This window comes from Thunnus maccoyii, chromosome 24 (assembly GCF_910596095.1).
Source record: "Thunnus maccoyii chromosome 24, fThuMac1.1, whole genome shotgun sequence".
Taxonomy (NCBI): domain Eukaryota; kingdom Metazoa; phylum Chordata; class Actinopteri; order Scombriformes; family Scombridae; genus Thunnus; species Thunnus maccoyii.
The window spans coordinates 3,786,606-3,803,527 of NC_056556.1; the positions used below are offsets into that span (position 1 = coordinate 3,786,606).

Sequence of the window (16,922 nt, forward strand, 5' to 3'; positions counted from 1 at the left end):
GTGTAACTTCAGTGGCCGTTGACGCAACTTGAAGCAACTTGACCCCTGGTGTTTTTAAAGTCGCCTCTTGCGCTTGAAAGATGTCCGCAGTAAAAGAAGGAAACACTTTGAGCTTCTTTGTAAACGGGAAGAAGGTCAGTTTAGCATTCACATCATGTATTTTACCGTTTATCGTACGGTAGCTATCGGTAATTTGAGCTGTTAGAGTTTTTTGGGGGGGCTAAAGTTAAGTCAATGTACGCCACAAATCTCGTCAGCCGTTGACCGCCAACCTATTTTGCTGGAGATAAAAGTGACAAAACTTCTATTTTAACTCCTAAAACAGCGACACTGACTTCGACAGCTTAACTAGTCAACTAATTTAAACTGAAACTAGTCAAATTAGTCTCAAATGAGGTCCCGGTGTTGCACCGAAAACTGTCACCCGTCAAATTCAGTGACGGGAAAAGATCTGTCCAGTTGTTATGGCCAGTCAGACCATAACAACTGGACACCAGTTTGTGCTATTAAAGATTTTACATCTTGTGACTATATCCAGGGTGGGAAAATGGATTTCAGACACAAAATAAGCACTATTCAGTGGGTGGCTGGTGAATTTGAACATTTATCTGTCTTTTAAAAGTTAATTCCCCACCAATATCGCATAAATATGGATGACCACTGCTGAAAAAAACACAATATATGACCAAACTGTCAAAAACTTTCCCTTTTTTCAACCTTAATTATACAAGAACATCCACTGATGAAACCAAGCAGCTTCAGTAAACCTATAAGAGATTTCACTTTAGCAATAGTTATTTCATTTTGTGTGGGGAAAGTAAATCGGATAGGCTTGAATTAATTGAATTACATGGGTGCAGATTTCCACACAGTAAGCCCAATGACTGTTTTACATGTAGTGATTAAAGGTGTAAAGTCATGTCATGTGTTAACAGTAAATTTATTAAGATATATGTGTTTTTCTGTCTTCACTACTAATCAATATCCTGCAGAATGATGATCAGATGATACAGTATGAAGTGAAGTGACTACTTTTATATGTATATTTTAATCAGATTCACATTTGCTTACTGTAAGATATTATGGAGGTTTTTTGCTGATCATGTTGGTAAATTATGTGTTATTATAGAAACAATAATGGTTCTGAGATCTTCATTAATCACTATAAGAGCTACTAACTAATAATTTTGACATTACATTGTGGTCCAAACTGGAGCTGCAATGATTATTTGATCGATTGATTAGTTAATCAGCAGAAAATTAATCAGTTTTGTCACTTTTTAAGCAAAAACATTCGGGTTCCAACTACTTCAATATAAGAAATTGAAGCTTTTCTGTGTCATATATGATAGGAAACTCAATTTATTTGTTAATAAATTTGTTATTTTGTTAATCATCACCATGAGATGTAAGAAATTATAACAGGCATTTTTCACTATTTTCCGACATCTTATTGACAAACTGATTAATCTATAACGAAAATAATTGTTTTAGAGAATTCTGGAGGAAATAGCGAATACTTGTATTTCTTTCTAACCTTATGTGCCATGAAAGTGGTGAAGTTTAAGATGACAAAGAACTGTATCATCACCTCAAAGTTTGTTTTACAGCAGAACCTCGGTGCGAACTCTGGAAACTTGATTGTGGTTTTGCTTTCTGTCATAACAGATAACAGAGAACCATGCAGACCCTGAAACGATGCTGCTGTCCTTCCTCAGAGAGAAGCGTATCCTTCAAATCTGCTCTGTTTGAGTTTTATATACCACAAATGATCATGTGAGTGCCACGTACAGGTTACTTTTTCATCCTTTTGAGGCTAATTTTTATTTCCCTTGACTGCGACTTCAGTGAGGTTAACTGGGACCAAATACGGCTGCGGTGGAGGAGGCTGCGGGGCGTGCACCGTCATGGTGTCGCGCTACCAACCCGCCACCAAAACCATCACGTATCCTTCACGATAGACCACATCAAATCAAAGCTGAGACTTGGCACTTTAATATAGTTTACTGTCCAAATACTTACTGTCTGGACTTTAAATCCCTTTAATAGGGATTAGGATATTGTGGGTAATGTTGTAAATCAATAAGCAGCAGTGTGCATTAATGTAATGAAGTACTTTAATTTGTCTGATTCTTATTGGCTGGATTAGCCAAAAAATGACATTACTGTCTAGATATTTTATCCATTAATAGTTTCTCATTGATTGTACATAAAATACTGTATTTTATGTAAAATTACATTCACTGTGAGAAAAGATTTTAACCATATCACTCAAAATCAACTGCTGTCAATCAGCTGCAAATTGAAACGGTGCTGTTTTCTTCAAACAAAGTGAGTCTGGCATCCTAGTTAACTACTGTATGTTTAGCAAACTGTATTAAATTTGAATGGAAGACCAAAAAGTTGCTCAGTTTTCCTCCCTGATAGAGACGGCGATAAAACCACCAAGTATGGTCAGTGTTTGTTAGAATCGGATGCAACATTGACCGGAAAATCAATTTATTCAGCAATGGCAGTTGGTTAAATTCCAAAATACCAGCCACTTCCACCATTTTATTTACTAAATTAGATTATTAGAAAACAAGAGGAGGTCTGAGTGTGCGCTTGTTATCTCGCCAAAGTGGTTTGGACATCCTCTGCGAGGAGTTAACAGGATTTTTGCGGTGGTTGATGGTGATTTCCCCTCCTGGCACCAAACCATATAACATCTGTTTCACTTCCTCACGCTCCTCCAGCAGTCGATCACGAACACACACGTATCCAAATCTAAAGCAGAGCCCACAAGTCCGCTCGCTGAACATTGCCTCTTACACACTGGTTAGAAAATAACACATTATTCGGTGTTACTGACACCTTGTGACACAAAGGAGGAGATCATTTTCAGTCAGAACATTTGAAAGCTTTTTAAAATGTTCCGATCGTAAGTTTTCAGTTGTGTGTCATGTTTTTGTGGTGCCAAAATAACATTTCTAACAGTGAATATAAATAAAAATAGTATTCTCCAATGTTTCCTCTATATTCATTTAGCAGCGGTGCCCCACCACTGCAAGAGAAAACTTAATATTAAGCCTTTATGTTATCTTAAACCAAAGTGTAGTCCAGATGCTTTAGAAGTTATGATTATATAGCAATTAAAAACATTTTTAATGCTAGAGTCTCAACTTTAAACATAACTTATGTTTGGTTACACGGAAGTCTTTTACCGGCTGACACGCCCCCTTATTGGATATCAGTTATTGATTGGACGCTGCAGCTGATCAGACTGATCTGATACATCACTGCATACCGAAGTGGAGACAGATTACAGATTAAATTTAAGTGTATCACTCCCAGGTTTTATGTTTATTTATATATTCATCATATAGTTAAAAATCTGTAAATTGTCGGTCTGATCAACAAAAGAACCATGAACAACTTTCTTCATTTATTAGAAAGATTTTTCTTTTCATGATCTATTATTTCCTCCATTAAACTGTTTCTTGCTGACAGACAGACTCTTCCTGACTTTAACTTTATCTATCATAACAGTTAAACACATTTATATTTTACATCATTTATCGTCATTTCCATTCAGTCACATGTGAGGCTGAAAATTCCCGAGCGTCGGGTTTGATATGAGTTACATCATTTCCATTTGCCCCGAAACATTTAGCTAAATACATATTTTCCAGTGTTCAGAAGAAATGATCATATCCTGGGTTATTGAATGATGAATTCACTATCAGGGTTATCAAAAATACAGATGCAAATAATCAATAAATAGTATAAACGCATTATGCGAGTAGAAATGGTTTCTACAGCTGTTAAAGCCGACTGACAGCTGATCCATCTGTGATCAGCTGTCGCCGTCATCAGAAACGGACGTCGCTTCACATGACGCCTCAGAGGAGAGGACGTCTCATGTCTCTTAAAGCAAATTTCCTCGTTTCCTCTCTCCTCGCTTGGTTTCCTTGCGTCTCTCCTTGCATCCACGGTGGGAGGGACTAAGACGCAAGGAAAAGACGCCAGTGAGGGAAGCGTGGATGCAATTTAAGAGACTTGGGATGCACCCTATGATATCACTGTATACTCTCTATCAAACAATGAAAACCAGCTCAAAAGCTTCAAAATTACACATTAATATGTGGACGTTTTGGCCACATATTACAGTAGAAGTAGTTGTAGTAGCAATAATAGTAAAAGTTGTACCAGTACCACCAGTAACAGTAGAAGTAGTAGTAATAGTAGCAGTTGTAGTAACAGAGTTGATAGTAGTTCAACTGAAATGTTTTCTGTAGAGTTTTACCTTCACCGCTTCATCAGTCATTACTCAGCTAACGCCTGCCTCCTGCCGCTCTGCCAGCTCCACGGAGCCGCCGTCACCACCGTGGAGGGCGTCGGCAGCACCAAGACCAGGATCCACCCGGTACAGGTGAGAGCAGGGCTACCACGCTCATCAGAGATTGGCTGTCGGTAATTGTGCGATTGACATCGCACGTTGGGACGATGTGTTTGCAGGAGCGAATAGCGAAGGCTCACGGCTCCCAGTGTGGCTTCTGCACTCCAGGGATGGTGATGTCCATGTACACTCTGCTGAGGAACAAACCTCAACCTACGATGGAGGACATCACCCAGGCTCTGGCTGGTACCACGCTCACACACCAACACACACCTGACACACATGTTTAGATTTATTCCCTAATATTTGTCTTTTTTGTAGTGGGATATGATGTAAATGGCAAGAAACTGGGACGGCAGGTGTTTGTATCTCTGGAAACAATCTGAAGATCATGGTGGTTTTTGTGGATGTTGTTGGTTGACCAGTTGTACGTTTTAAAAGATATTTAAACAGCAGCATCCAACGACCGATTCGCTCTACGGCTGCGACTAACAATTATATTCATTATCGATAATTTTCTTTATTAGTTGATGAAACGTTTAGTCGCGTTCACAATCTCACAATCTGGAACCATCAAAGTTCTGACATTGTTGCTTGAAAAATGACTGAAACTACTTATCAATTATCAAAATATTTGCTAATTAACTTCCTGACGATTGACTAATCAATTAATCAACTAATTGTAGGGAAAGTGGATGTACCAACAGAAAGTTTGAGTGGGAAGAAATTGTAGAAATTCACTAAAATCTGAGAGAAACAAGTTTCCTTATTGAGCTTATTATTTGTGTTTTCAGTAATAGAAATGATTAGATAGCCAGTATATAATCAAATTATCGTCTGCTGTTGCTTTCCAGGTAATCTGTGTCGCTGCACTGGATATCGACCTATTATTGACGGCTGCAGGACCTTTTGTCAGGTACGTGCAAAGCTCAACGCTGCAGCCAATACAAGTTACATGATGCAATAATGATCAGCACAACAATCAGACTGGTGATATCACAGTAGACTATAACTTTATCTATTTGTAGGGCTGTTTATTGTTTACACTGGGCCTGTAGCTGCGATGAATCCTCTTGATATGCAGATAATAACATTATGTAATAATAAGTGTAACATCACCAACAGGAAGCCGACTGCTGCAAAGCGAATGGAGCGAATTGTTGCCTGAATGAGGGAGAAAGTACAGATGAGCCTCAGTATGTGAGTTCAGCTGCTTTTTTTTGCTCTTCCTGTACTTTTTAGATCCTTTATGATAGTTGTTTATCTGTTTTTTTCTTCTCTTTTTCTAATTTTATCTTTTATCACTGGTGATTTTCTTTTTTCTAACATTTTTGTTTCACTTTTCACTTCTTTTTGTTTTCCCTGTTTTGAACTTTGTCCTTTGACACACTTTTTTTTTTTTTAGTTTTCATCCTTCTCTTAACCCTTTTTTCTTAATTTTGTCTCTCTTTTCCTCATCTCTTTAACATTTTAATAATAATAACAATCCATTTTATTTGTAGAGCACTTTTTAAGGTACTCAAAGATGCTTTACATGGAAGAAGAAAGAATAAAAACTATATATAAAACACACTAAAACTACATTTTTAATCATTTTTTTCTTCCTTTCTTTGCCTTTCGTTGTCGTCTAACTTGTAACTAATACCAGTCACACCTTCCTCAGACGTTTGAGGTCAAGTTGGGAGAAATCTCAACTTCCATTTCTCTTGACGCATTTATTTCCCTTCACGCATTATTCCTGTGATCGTGCCGTGATAAATGCGGTATCACTGCTTGTTTTCCTGTAACGCGCTCCAGGAGACGCCACAGCTGTTTGACAAGAGCGAGTTTCTGCCGTTGGACCCGACACAGGAGCTGATCTTCCCTCCAGAACTGATTGTAAGTCGTTTCACACAACTAGAGGTTAATTTATTCGGGTTTAGCGGTCGAAAAAGACCCTTGGAAAATGAATTAGAATGAAGATATTTCACATTTTGTACAGCATGACGTTTAAAGTGAGTTATTTAAAAGAACAGCGCTGAATTGTTGCATGATTACATCAAGCCTAAAGCTGATACATTCTTGATGCTACAAAGCACTTTTAATAGTAATTTTAATGTGAAAATGGCTCTTCTCTTCCCAGCTGATGGCGGAGACAGCGAGCCCACAGACTCTCACCTTCCGTGGGGAGAGGATGAGCTGGGTGTCCCCAGCCTCGCTGGAGGAGCTGGTCCAGCTGAAGACGAGTAACCCTAAAGCTCCGCTGGTCATGGGCAACACTAACATAGGTATCAGAATCAGAATCAGCTTTATTGGCTGAGTGTGTTTACGCGTACAAGGAATCTGACTCCGGTTTCTAGTGGCTCTCAACGTACTTGTTCTATTAAGTACAAGCAAGTGGGTGAAAAACATAGATATACACATTTAGAAACAATCAATGGACAACAACATACATTCAGTACATATTGCTCTATTTAAAGTTTATAACAGAGAAACAGGTCAGGATGACTTACAGCAAATTTACAAGACCTTTTCGGTGAGATTGTTTCAGAGACATTATATTATACTTACTGTGTAATAGAGCTGCAACGATAAGTCGATCGACAGAAAATTCATCTGTAATTACTTTGAGAATCGTTTTTAAGCAAAAATGCCTAAAATTTGTTGGTTGCAGCTTCTGAAATGTGAGGATTTGAATCTTTTCTGTGTCATAAACGGCGGTAAACTGATTATCTCTTTGGATTTTAGACTGTTGATCAATGTCACCGTAGGCTTTTAGAAATTATAACGGGCGTTTTTCACTCTTTTCTGACAATTTCTATACAAAACAAATTATGAAAATAGCCCTACTGTATAATAACAAAGCATGATAAAGCTTGTAGCATTTTCTCAACTTTAATGGCTGAACACACATGACTAAATTATTTATTATTACTGTTTCTAGCTCTAATCTCACATACTTTTGACAACAGTAGGAAGGGTTTTTGGAAGATGCCTGTAGCCTTTTTTAGTTGTTTTTATTTTATTTATGGCGACTTAAAACCCTGAAATGAATTCCAAACTAGAAAAAACATTTGTTCTATTTTCACAAACTGTTATCAAAAAATAAAACAAATGAACCTTTTAGTTTTGACAAATTGCTCATGGTTTTACAGACCGGATCCTTTCTGTTTTAATGATATTGATTGATGAAATCCAGATAAAATACTTTCTTCCTCTGAACAAAAGCAATGTCTACTGATAATGTACAGTTGATAATTTACTGTCAGAGTCAGGAAAAATCCCAGTTGACCCAGTTAAACCACACTGAGCTGTCTCTGTTTTGTATCGAAGGTCCTGATATTAAGTTCAAAGGCGTCCTGCATCCTCTGATCATATCTCCAACCAGAGTGACGGAGCTGTTCGAGGTCACTCAGACGCCACAGGGTGGGTACCCTCCACCTTCTTCACAGCAGTACTACTAACCAGTGAGATTTTCTCCCTTTGTTCTTTCCATTCTGATGTGACAGTAATTCTGCCTGCAAGTATAAAAGATATCTGGTTTTTGTTTTTCATTGACAAATTAGGATTTTTAGAATTCAAGGTCACAGAGCTTCATGAAACTCATGTGACACATAAGACAAGAAAAAACAAACACACTCGTGGTTAACATGTCTCTCTGCAGGTGTTTTTGTCGGAGCGGGATGCAGTCTGTCTGAGCTCCTGTCTCTTCTGGAGAAGCTGGTCCACCAGTTTCCGGAGGAGAAGACCGAGCTGTTCAGAGCCCTGATCCAGCAGCTGAGGAACCTGGGAAGCCAACAGATCCGCAATGTTGCCGTGAGTAGACTTCACTCCAACATTACTGATGGAAATTCAATGTACACATCAGATCTGAAATGCACATATTGTGTTTTTTAAAAATCTTTACTTCCTCCATATTTCCTTTTATTCTCTAATCTGTAGTTGGAAAAAGTATAATGAAGAATAAATGACATTTATACATGACGTCACATCAGTGTTTTTAGAGTAAAATGAAGAAATGCTACTGCTTTACCACCTCTAGCAGCCAGCTATGAAAAATTAGGCCACATTTTTACAAGTATAATCATGAAAATTTACACTTTTTATATCATATGTTTTGCATATTAAGTCTCTTGGAGGCAACATCATGAGTGTGTACCCTAACTCAGATCTGAACCCTGTTCTGGCTGCCGGAAACTGCAAAGTGATCGTTATTTCAAGCGGTGAGTCACCAGCAATGATTCGTTTATTGATTCGTTTTAGAGGTTTAGTTGAGAGATGAGAAACCTGCGACAGCTTCTGTATCGGTAAGATCGAGGAAATATGTAGAATCGAGTTCCTGATTAACAAGCGGTTCTGTTTGAATCCACCAGGAGGAAGACGAGACGTTCCTCTGAATCAAGACTTCTTTGTGAGCTTCGGAAAAACCATCCTGAAGCCAGACGAGATTGTAGTCTCTGTTTTTATTCCTTTTTCCAGAAAGGTACAAATGTTCTTCCTCAAAACTTGTCCTTCTTTACAAATTTTATATAAATTCCTTTATCACAAAGAGTCACATCATCATCATTGATCCTTTCACCAATTCAAGTCTGACATTTTACATATTTAAGGCTGTAAAGAGCTTTAAAATATCATCAATACAGTCGATTTTTAAATGAGAAAATCCAGAAATGGATGCAACTAAAAGATATGGTACATACATTTTTGAGAATATCATTTAATTTCCTGGTGTTCTTTGCTCTTCTTCTTTTTTTTAAAATTATAAACAAAGCGAAAAGGTTAAACGTATCACATCACAGTGGTTTTAAAAGCTACTTGAAAAGGTACGTAAAAAACTAGTTCCTTGTTGGTCCTGCAGGGGGAGTTTGTTCGAGCTTTCCGTCAGGCTCCGAGGAAGGAGAGCGCCTTCGCCACGGTGACGACGGGCATGAGGGTGTTTTTCTCAGAAGGGTTCAGACTGGTGGAGGATGTCAGTATTTATTACGGAGGATTGGGACCGACCACCGTCAGTGCCGCCAAAACCTGCACAGCCATCGTCACGAGGTCGGAGTCGTGATCAGTGCTCGATTTTAGATTATTTAGTCTCATCAGTGTTTTAATTTTTTAAAATAAAGAAATAAATAATAGCTGTATTCTCTTCTTTTTCCTTCTTTATTCAGTTGTCTCATTTTATTCTGTCTTGCTTTAATCCTTCCTACTCATTTCCTCCCTCCTCATTTTCTTCAGCGGTTTCCTTGTTTCTGGCTCCTTTGTGTCCTTTCTTCATTATGTGTGATTTTTGTCTCGACTTCATTCCAGTTTCTTTCCTTTTCTCTCCACTTTCCTTCTTTCTTCTTGTCTGTTTCCCTTTTTTCTTCATATCACCCTCTCATCTTCCTTCTCTTCTGCCTTCTTCCTTCCTTTCTTTCGTTTTCTTTTGCTTTTGTCCTCTTTTATGTTACTCCTGTCGTCCTGTCCTCTTGCTACATGTTAACCTGAAAACAAGTGAACAAGTTAACAAGTGAAAAATAAAATATGTAATCTGAAAGCCACTAAAATGAAAACCCTTTTGGCTTTTCCTCCAGACCGTGGGATGATGAGACCCTCAGTCGGGCCTACGACGTCCTCCTGGATGAGTTGGTCCTTCCTCCGTCGGCTCCTGGAGGAAAAGTAGAGTTTCGTCGCTCCCTGGCTCTCAGTTTCCTCTTCAAATTCAACCTGGAGGTCCTGCAGAAGCTCACAGAACTGGTACGACTGTGCATTCATTGTAAAAAATGTCTCTCCACAAATATTCATTGTTTGTTTGTCTACTGCTCGTTTAGCCACTTTTTCTTTTTGTTCACAGAATGTGATCACGGATGAGCCTCCTGAGAAGATTCATCCTTTACCCAGAGAGATCCAACCCAGCCTGCAGGAGTTCCAGGTCAGAACATATCACTCATCCAGAGTATGAAGAGGTTGTAACTAAGTCCAGAAATAAGTGTGTGTGATCAAATCTTAAGCAAGAGATGAAGTTTTTTTAATTAGTCTTGCATCTTTGCAGCCTATATTTGCTTTTGTAAACAAGTCAAAATTACAGATTTTAACTTAAATTACAGACATTCTCCCTTGTAGGTACTGAAATGAATTTCACCACCTAACAACACCGTTTAAAACTTCAAAACCTGCATTAAATAAACTCAAAAACATTTGACTACTGAGCATTAAAGAGGGTTATTTTTCATTTCAACAATATGTCTTCAATAACTTCTTCTTCTTCAGCGCGTGTCTGAGGGCCAGAATGACCAGGACCCAGTGGGACGTCCCATCATGCACCGCTCCGCCATCAGCCAGGCCACAGGTGAGGCTGTGTACTGCGACGACCTCCCCAGAACAGACGGGGAACTTTTCCTGGCTGTGGTCACCAGCTCTCGAGCGCATGCTAAGATCACGTAAGGAGAAGTGACAGTTTTTCTGACCCGCTTTTCTAATTTAAATCCACAGTTCATGTGTTAATCGTGTGTTTTGACTAACAGAAGTCTGGATGTGAGTGAAGCTCTGCAGCTCCCTGGTGTTGTCGACGTCATCACGGCCAAAGATATTCCTGGAAAGAAAGTCCGTTCAGCGTTTGGTTATGATGAGGAGCTGCTCGCTCAGACAGAGGTAGACTGTGTGTGTGTGTGTGTGTGTGTGTGTTGTATGTACAGTCTTGGTGGACTGTATATAAATCCTTAAATAAACTGCTCTTATTGGCAAAAAGAAATACACATTTCACGAATAAAAGACTTCTTTAACTGATAAAATTGCCTGAAAAGTGAAATTTGGAAGGTGTATTGCAAACAGTGGAAAGCGGCAAATTGATGCAACGATTGATTGATTAATTGACTGATTGTAATTCTCTGCACTGATCAGAAAATATCCAAGAATTTGAAAAACGATTGGCTTTTTTGGAATAGAGCAAAATTGTGTTGAGATAAATATATTACTAATATGGAAAATATATACAAACATTAAATTAAATGTTAATAGAAATAAAAATATGCAGTAATAATATAGTTTTAACATGTACATTAATAATTTACATGATAGAAATCTTTCTTACACCATCAACAACAAGCTTTTGCATTGTAAAACAATATATTGCTGATATATTATTCAGTATATTGTACATTGCTTGGTTTACAGTATTATTCGCTGTGTCAGCACATGAGATTTCAGTGTATAAAAACTGTATTTCTGTTCTTTATGACAACATTAACAAGGCAGGAAGGATGAAATTAATTCCAATCTCGTTTCATCAGTGTTAATTTTCACAGGAACCTGAAAACAAGCCGCTGAGATCATCATGTTTAGTGTCTACAGTGTATTTTTTCTTTGTTAACGTTTATCCCCAGGTGTCGTGCATCGGTCAGATGATATGTGCTGTAGTCGCTGACACGAGGGCGCACGCCAAACGAGGCGTCGCGGCCGTGAAGATCAGCTATGAAGACCTGCCAGGGCCGGTTTTTACCATAGAGGTCTGTGGAGTTCAGCTCAGTCGTTAGTGTCATCAGTGAAACCAAATCAAGACGCCATATTTTGAATTGAAGCTCTGTGACTTGAACGATGTTTAGATAAGTGAAATGTGGTTGAGAGTTTCAGTCCAGCAGTAGTTTTCTGTCCTGTGTAGGTGGATTTAGCATTTAAAGTAGACTTTTGTGATCTCAGACTTACAGTACAAGGTGTTTGTCGTCTCTCACTGTGACAGGAAGCCATCGAGAAGTCGTCTTTCTTTGAGCCTCAGAGGACGCTCGAGAAAGGAAACGTGACAGAGGCCTTCAAAACTGTCGATCAGGTTTATGAAGGTAAAATTCTGTTTGTGTCAGAGGAAGAAAACACATCAGTTTTAATAAATCTGTAAAGAATCACGAGATAAGTGACAGCCTTTAAAATGTAATTCTCGAAGCAGATTGACGAGTATTTATTACAAATTTTAATCCATATGTGACCTAAAAGATTTGGCGTAGTGGTGACCTCATTCAGTGACTGCTGCTCTTCTTTTAGATCCATTTCCTAGTGTTTTTTTTACTCATCTCACTGCGTTTGTCATTGTTTTCCTCAGGAGTTATGCGAATGGGCGGCCAGGAGCATTTCTACATGGAGACACAGAGCATGCTGGTTGTTCCTGTCGGCGAGGAGACAGAGTTCAACGTTTACGTCTCCACTCAGTGGCCGACCGCCGCTCAGGTTCATGATGTATTACTTCTTAGCAGTTTATAGCTACCATGACCGATTATACGCTGTTGATTTTCATATTTCTTATTTTTCTGGCTGTAGGAAGCAGTTGCAGAGACGTTGGACATCCCGTCCAACAGAGTCACCTGTCACGTCAAAAGGATCGGTGGAGCTTTTGGAGGCAAAGTCACAAAAACCGCCATACTGGCTTCGATCACCTCTGTAGCTGCGTGGAAGTAAGTCACAACGTAATTTAATAAATTAAGAGTCTGCAGTCCTAAAGAACACAATTATGACTCAAAAACAAATCTCAAATTCCTTTTTCAGACCAAAGAAAACAATAAATGACAAGAAAAAGGAGACTTTATAAGTATTTCTATGTTGTTTTAAGTCATTTATTTATTATCCATTCAGGACTAACCGGGCGGTCCGCTGTGTCCTGGAACGAGGTGAGGACATGCTGATCACTGGAGGGCGTCACCCTATACTCGGAAAATACAAGGTACAGCAACACACTTTGGCTTTTATTCTCAGCACGATTTCAAAGATAAGACTTCAAATAAGCGGTTTATCCACAGGATAAATCTGAGGGGTCACAAGATTATTAAAGGGATAAAAAGGGGGGAAAAATAAATCGCACAAATTTATGGTGATTTTTTCAGACACTCCCTTTTTTTTTGCATTTTTCTTGTGAAATACTGTACACTTAAACCTCGTAAAAAGGCCTCGTAAAATCCTTTAAATAAAGTAACTGAAGGAAATAATGTATCACTGATTTAAAGGATTCATACAGAAGGCGTGCTTGCAATTATTTTTTTAATGTTGTTATCTAGAGATCATGACTTAATTTATCTCGAGAAAACAAAAGGCCAGTTTCTTGAGATAACGAGATAATTTATCACAAGATTTATCACGGGTGGAGCTCATTCACGTTCGTTCATTCCTGTCTTGTCCTCTCCGTGTCTCCCTCACATGGACGGCTCAAATATTTAGATCAAGCACAAGAAGCGTTCTGGTAGCTAATAAGTTGGTTCTTGGTCCACTTTCCTTTCTCTTATTAAGTCTTTGAAAGGTAGAAAGGTATTGGAAGGTTTGATAGTTCTCCTACATGAAACATCCCATCATATTATGACCAAGTGTTAATCAACCTGCCATTTCGTTGTGACACAGATGTCATTAATAAAGGTGCTGTTAATGATAATGAGTACCCCTTGATCTGACATTTTAGGCTTTAATCAGTCGCTACAGTTGTGAAGATGCTATCTATGTACGCTGGCATGGCGTCTCCTGATCTCTGATAAACATCATAAGTAAAAAGAGGGAACAACCTTTTGTTTTGTCTCGATAACAGATTGATTATCTTGCTATCTTGAGATAACAAAGCTCGGTTTTCTCGAGATAACGAAATAATTGACGTGTGAGCTCGAGATAACGGCATTAAATAAAATTACTGCAAGCAAGTCGGCTTCCATAGATTAATTTCCTTGAAAAGTAGAGTTTTATATCGCAAATAAAGGATAATTTATAAATTTTAAGTGATCAAACTGTTTGTGAAGATCCAAACATGGTGAAGTTTTGCTTTTTTGTTTCAGGTCGGTTTTATGAATGATGGCAGGATCATGGCTGCTGATATCCAGTATCACACCAACGCTGGAAACGCCATCGATGAATCTCTTCTGGTGGGTAAAACCTGTCGCGTTCAGTATTTAGTACGTGTGGCCGCTCTGAGAGTAACTTTGATTCATAAACATAGTGTAAATGTGGTGTAATCATTAAAATTTCTCTCCCTTGCAGGTAGTAGAGAAAGTTCTGCTTCACATGGACAACGCCTACAACTTCCCCAACCTGCGAGGCCGTGCCGCCGCCTGCAGGACCAACCTGCCCTCCAACACCGCCTTCAGGGGCTTCGGTGTTCCCCAGAGCATCATGGTTGTCGAGAACATGGTCAATGACGTGGCCATGGTGCTGGACCGCCCTGTAGACCAGGTCGCACTCCATCTTGTCATGCCATAATACCATAATAAAACAATAAATAGGAACACCTTTCCAATAACTGGAGGTAGAAGACACTGCTCAATATCACATATTTCATCCCATTAATTAGCAAATTCTTCATCAGATTCGGGAGATCAACATGTACAAAGGGCCGTCAGTCACCCCCTACAAGTTCGAGTTCAGCCCGGAGAACATGCGTCGCTGCTGGGAGGAATGCAAAGTCAAGTCCGACTACGGCGCCCGACGCAGAGCTGTCGAGCGGTTTAACCAGCAGAACCGCTGGAAGAAGAAGGGCATGTCCATCATCCCCATTAAATACGGCATCGCATTTGCAGAGAGCTTCTTAAATCAGGTCTGTGGGAGTTTTCCAACTCATACTGGCTGATGTTTGTAAGAATCTTAGCTCACATGCACATCCAGCGTTTCAGACATTACCACATTAAAAGAGTTAAGAGTCAAATTTCTTAAGAATTTTTGCAAATTAACATCTATGTATGAACCTAAATTTAATGAGTGGACACTTAATGAGTGGAAACTTAAAACTTCCTCTGTTTTTTCTTATAATTTGTAGCAAATTGCACCATTCTCTTTGTAAAATGTCCAAAAAATGAACCATTAAATACCTGCAAATTACTCAAAATTTCCAGGAAAAGTAGTTTGTTTTTTGTTTTGTTTTTTTTTTAGAAAAATTACAACTTTATTCATGAATAGTGCGACCATTTTCCTGTCATATTATGATTTAATTTTCAAAATCTCAAATTATTATTCTAACAGTGCCCTAAAACTCTGCTGTATTTATTTATTTTATTAGTCATGTAATTATTTTCTGTCTGTCTTTGTGTTAAAGGCTGCAGCTCTGGTCCACATTTATAAAGACGGATCTGTTCTGGTCACTCATGGCGGCACGGAGATGGGTCAAGGAATCCACACCAAAATGCAACAGGTACTAAAGTCGAAACAGTATGCATATACAGTACATACAATAACCCGTTCCTCTATAGTACAGGTTTATCTGTCGTTTAAATCTCTCGCCTTATCCATCCGCTGCTCCAGCACCATTAAGAACTGTCATAGACTCAAATTTACATAAATATAAACATGTACTATAATTTATTTGCTGTTCGTTGTGGTCATTTTCAAAAAGAACGCTTCAAGACAAAGTAATCCTGGTAAAATACAACTGAAACCTAAAAAACAAGCAATCTGACAGTCCAACAGCGTAATAAATCCTCAGATTCATCGCAAGACTCTTAACAATCAAAATTAGTCCGCCTGTATGAAATGTATTCTTTCACCTCAGGGTTTGTTTCCTGTTTTGCTGTTAGGTGGCGAGTCGGGAGCTTCGTATCCCGCCCTCTAAGATCTACATCAGCGAGACCAGCACCAACACCGTTCCCAACACCTGCCCCTCTGCTGCCTCCTTCGGCACCGACGCCAACGGCATGGCGGTCAAGGTCGAGTCTTATTTCCTGCATTTCTTGCTGGGTCTTCTTAAGCAATAAGTCTGTTTTATGTATTGCTACCTTTTACTGAATATTCAATACTTCAGACACGACTGTCCTGGTTTTTGTTTTTGTAAAAGACTTCATATCTATATAATATATAATATGGATAATTTTGATTTTTCTCTCTCTCTTCAGAATGCCTGCCAGACTTTGTACCAGCGACTGGAGCCAATCAGGCAGAAAAACCCCAAAGGACCATGGGAGAGTTGGGTACGATTTAATAAGAAAAGTTATAATTGACGCCAGCTAACAGACATACAGTAAATCTGTTTCTTTCTCTTTTTTTTTTGTACTCAGGTGAGAGCAGCGTTTTTTGAGAAAATCAGTTTATCAGCTACTGGATTCCACCGGTAAGCCTGATATAAACTTAGTCTATATTTCTGTTCTATTTATTTGCACAATATCAAAATAGAAGATAAAATAGCTAAAAGGCTTATTGTGTGAATTCATCATCTCAACGTCGTATTTCAGGAGCAAAATATGTAAATAAAATCAACATTCATGCACTCAACTGTGCAAAAGCGACTATTTTTTAAAACCCCTCTGGGCATAAGTTCATTGAGTTCTGGTTTCTAGGACCCCTGTTAGAAATCCTATATATGGTGTTTAAAGGAGACATACTGTTTGATTATAAAGCAGGTCTAGGTGCTGTATAAATACTGTGGAAGTATCAAAACGCTCCGTCCATGGAGAAATGCACACAGTCCGTATTCAGAAACTGCCTTTAAACAAGCCATTTGGTCTTGATTGATTGATTGATTGATTTATTGACTGGGACAGTGTGCAGTTTGAAACATTGAAGATGCACTGCACCAGCGTTAGCTTGAAGCTAGTTTGCATCTGTAGTCCCCGACAAAAAACATACAACAGCACAACAACAAACAGTACAAAGC

General features: G+C 38.7%; 1 protein-coding gene across 1 annotated transcript in view; it reads left to right on the forward strand.

Moving 5' to 3' along the window:
* aox6 (aldehyde oxidase 6) overlaps positions 1-16,922 on the forward strand; it is a 21,662-nt gene continuing 4,740 nt past the window's right edge. Inside the window, exons 1-30 of the mRNA XM_042405397.1 lie at positions 1-134; positions 1,669-1,726; positions 1,849-1,945; positions 4,303-4,411; positions 4,498-4,624; positions 5,233-5,294; positions 5,504-5,578; positions 6,176-6,256; positions 6,501-6,645; positions 7,691-7,783; positions 8,022-8,173; positions 8,487-8,580; positions 8,731-8,840; positions 9,216-9,400; positions 9,922-10,084; positions 10,182-10,259; positions 10,598-10,767; positions 10,852-10,978; positions 11,710-11,832; positions 12,063-12,159; positions 12,417-12,541; positions 12,632-12,765; positions 12,944-13,031; positions 14,122-14,208; positions 14,324-14,515; positions 14,649-14,876; positions 15,372-15,467; positions 15,850-15,978; positions 16,165-16,239; positions 16,327-16,379. Of these exons, the coding sequence (XP_042261331.1) occupies positions 81-134; positions 1,669-1,726; positions 1,849-1,945; positions 4,303-4,411; positions 4,498-4,624; positions 5,233-5,294; positions 5,504-5,578; positions 6,176-6,256; positions 6,501-6,645; positions 7,691-7,783; positions 8,022-8,173; positions 8,487-8,580; positions 8,731-8,840; positions 9,216-9,400; positions 9,922-10,084; positions 10,182-10,259; positions 10,598-10,767; positions 10,852-10,978; positions 11,710-11,832; positions 12,063-12,159; positions 12,417-12,541; positions 12,632-12,765; positions 12,944-13,031; positions 14,122-14,208; positions 14,324-14,515; positions 14,649-14,876; positions 15,372-15,467; positions 15,850-15,978; positions 16,165-16,239; positions 16,327-16,379 (3,407 nt within the window). The 5' untranslated portion in view covers positions 1-80. The remainder of the gene's footprint in view (positions 135-1,668; positions 1,727-1,848; positions 1,946-4,302; positions 4,412-4,497; positions 4,625-5,232; positions 5,295-5,503; positions 5,579-6,175; positions 6,257-6,500; positions 6,646-7,690; positions 7,784-8,021; positions 8,174-8,486; positions 8,581-8,730; positions 8,841-9,215; positions 9,401-9,921; positions 10,085-10,181; positions 10,260-10,597; positions 10,768-10,851; positions 10,979-11,709; positions 11,833-12,062; positions 12,160-12,416; positions 12,542-12,631; positions 12,766-12,943; positions 13,032-14,121; positions 14,209-14,323; positions 14,516-14,648; positions 14,877-15,371; positions 15,468-15,849; positions 15,979-16,164; positions 16,240-16,326; positions 16,380-16,922) is intronic.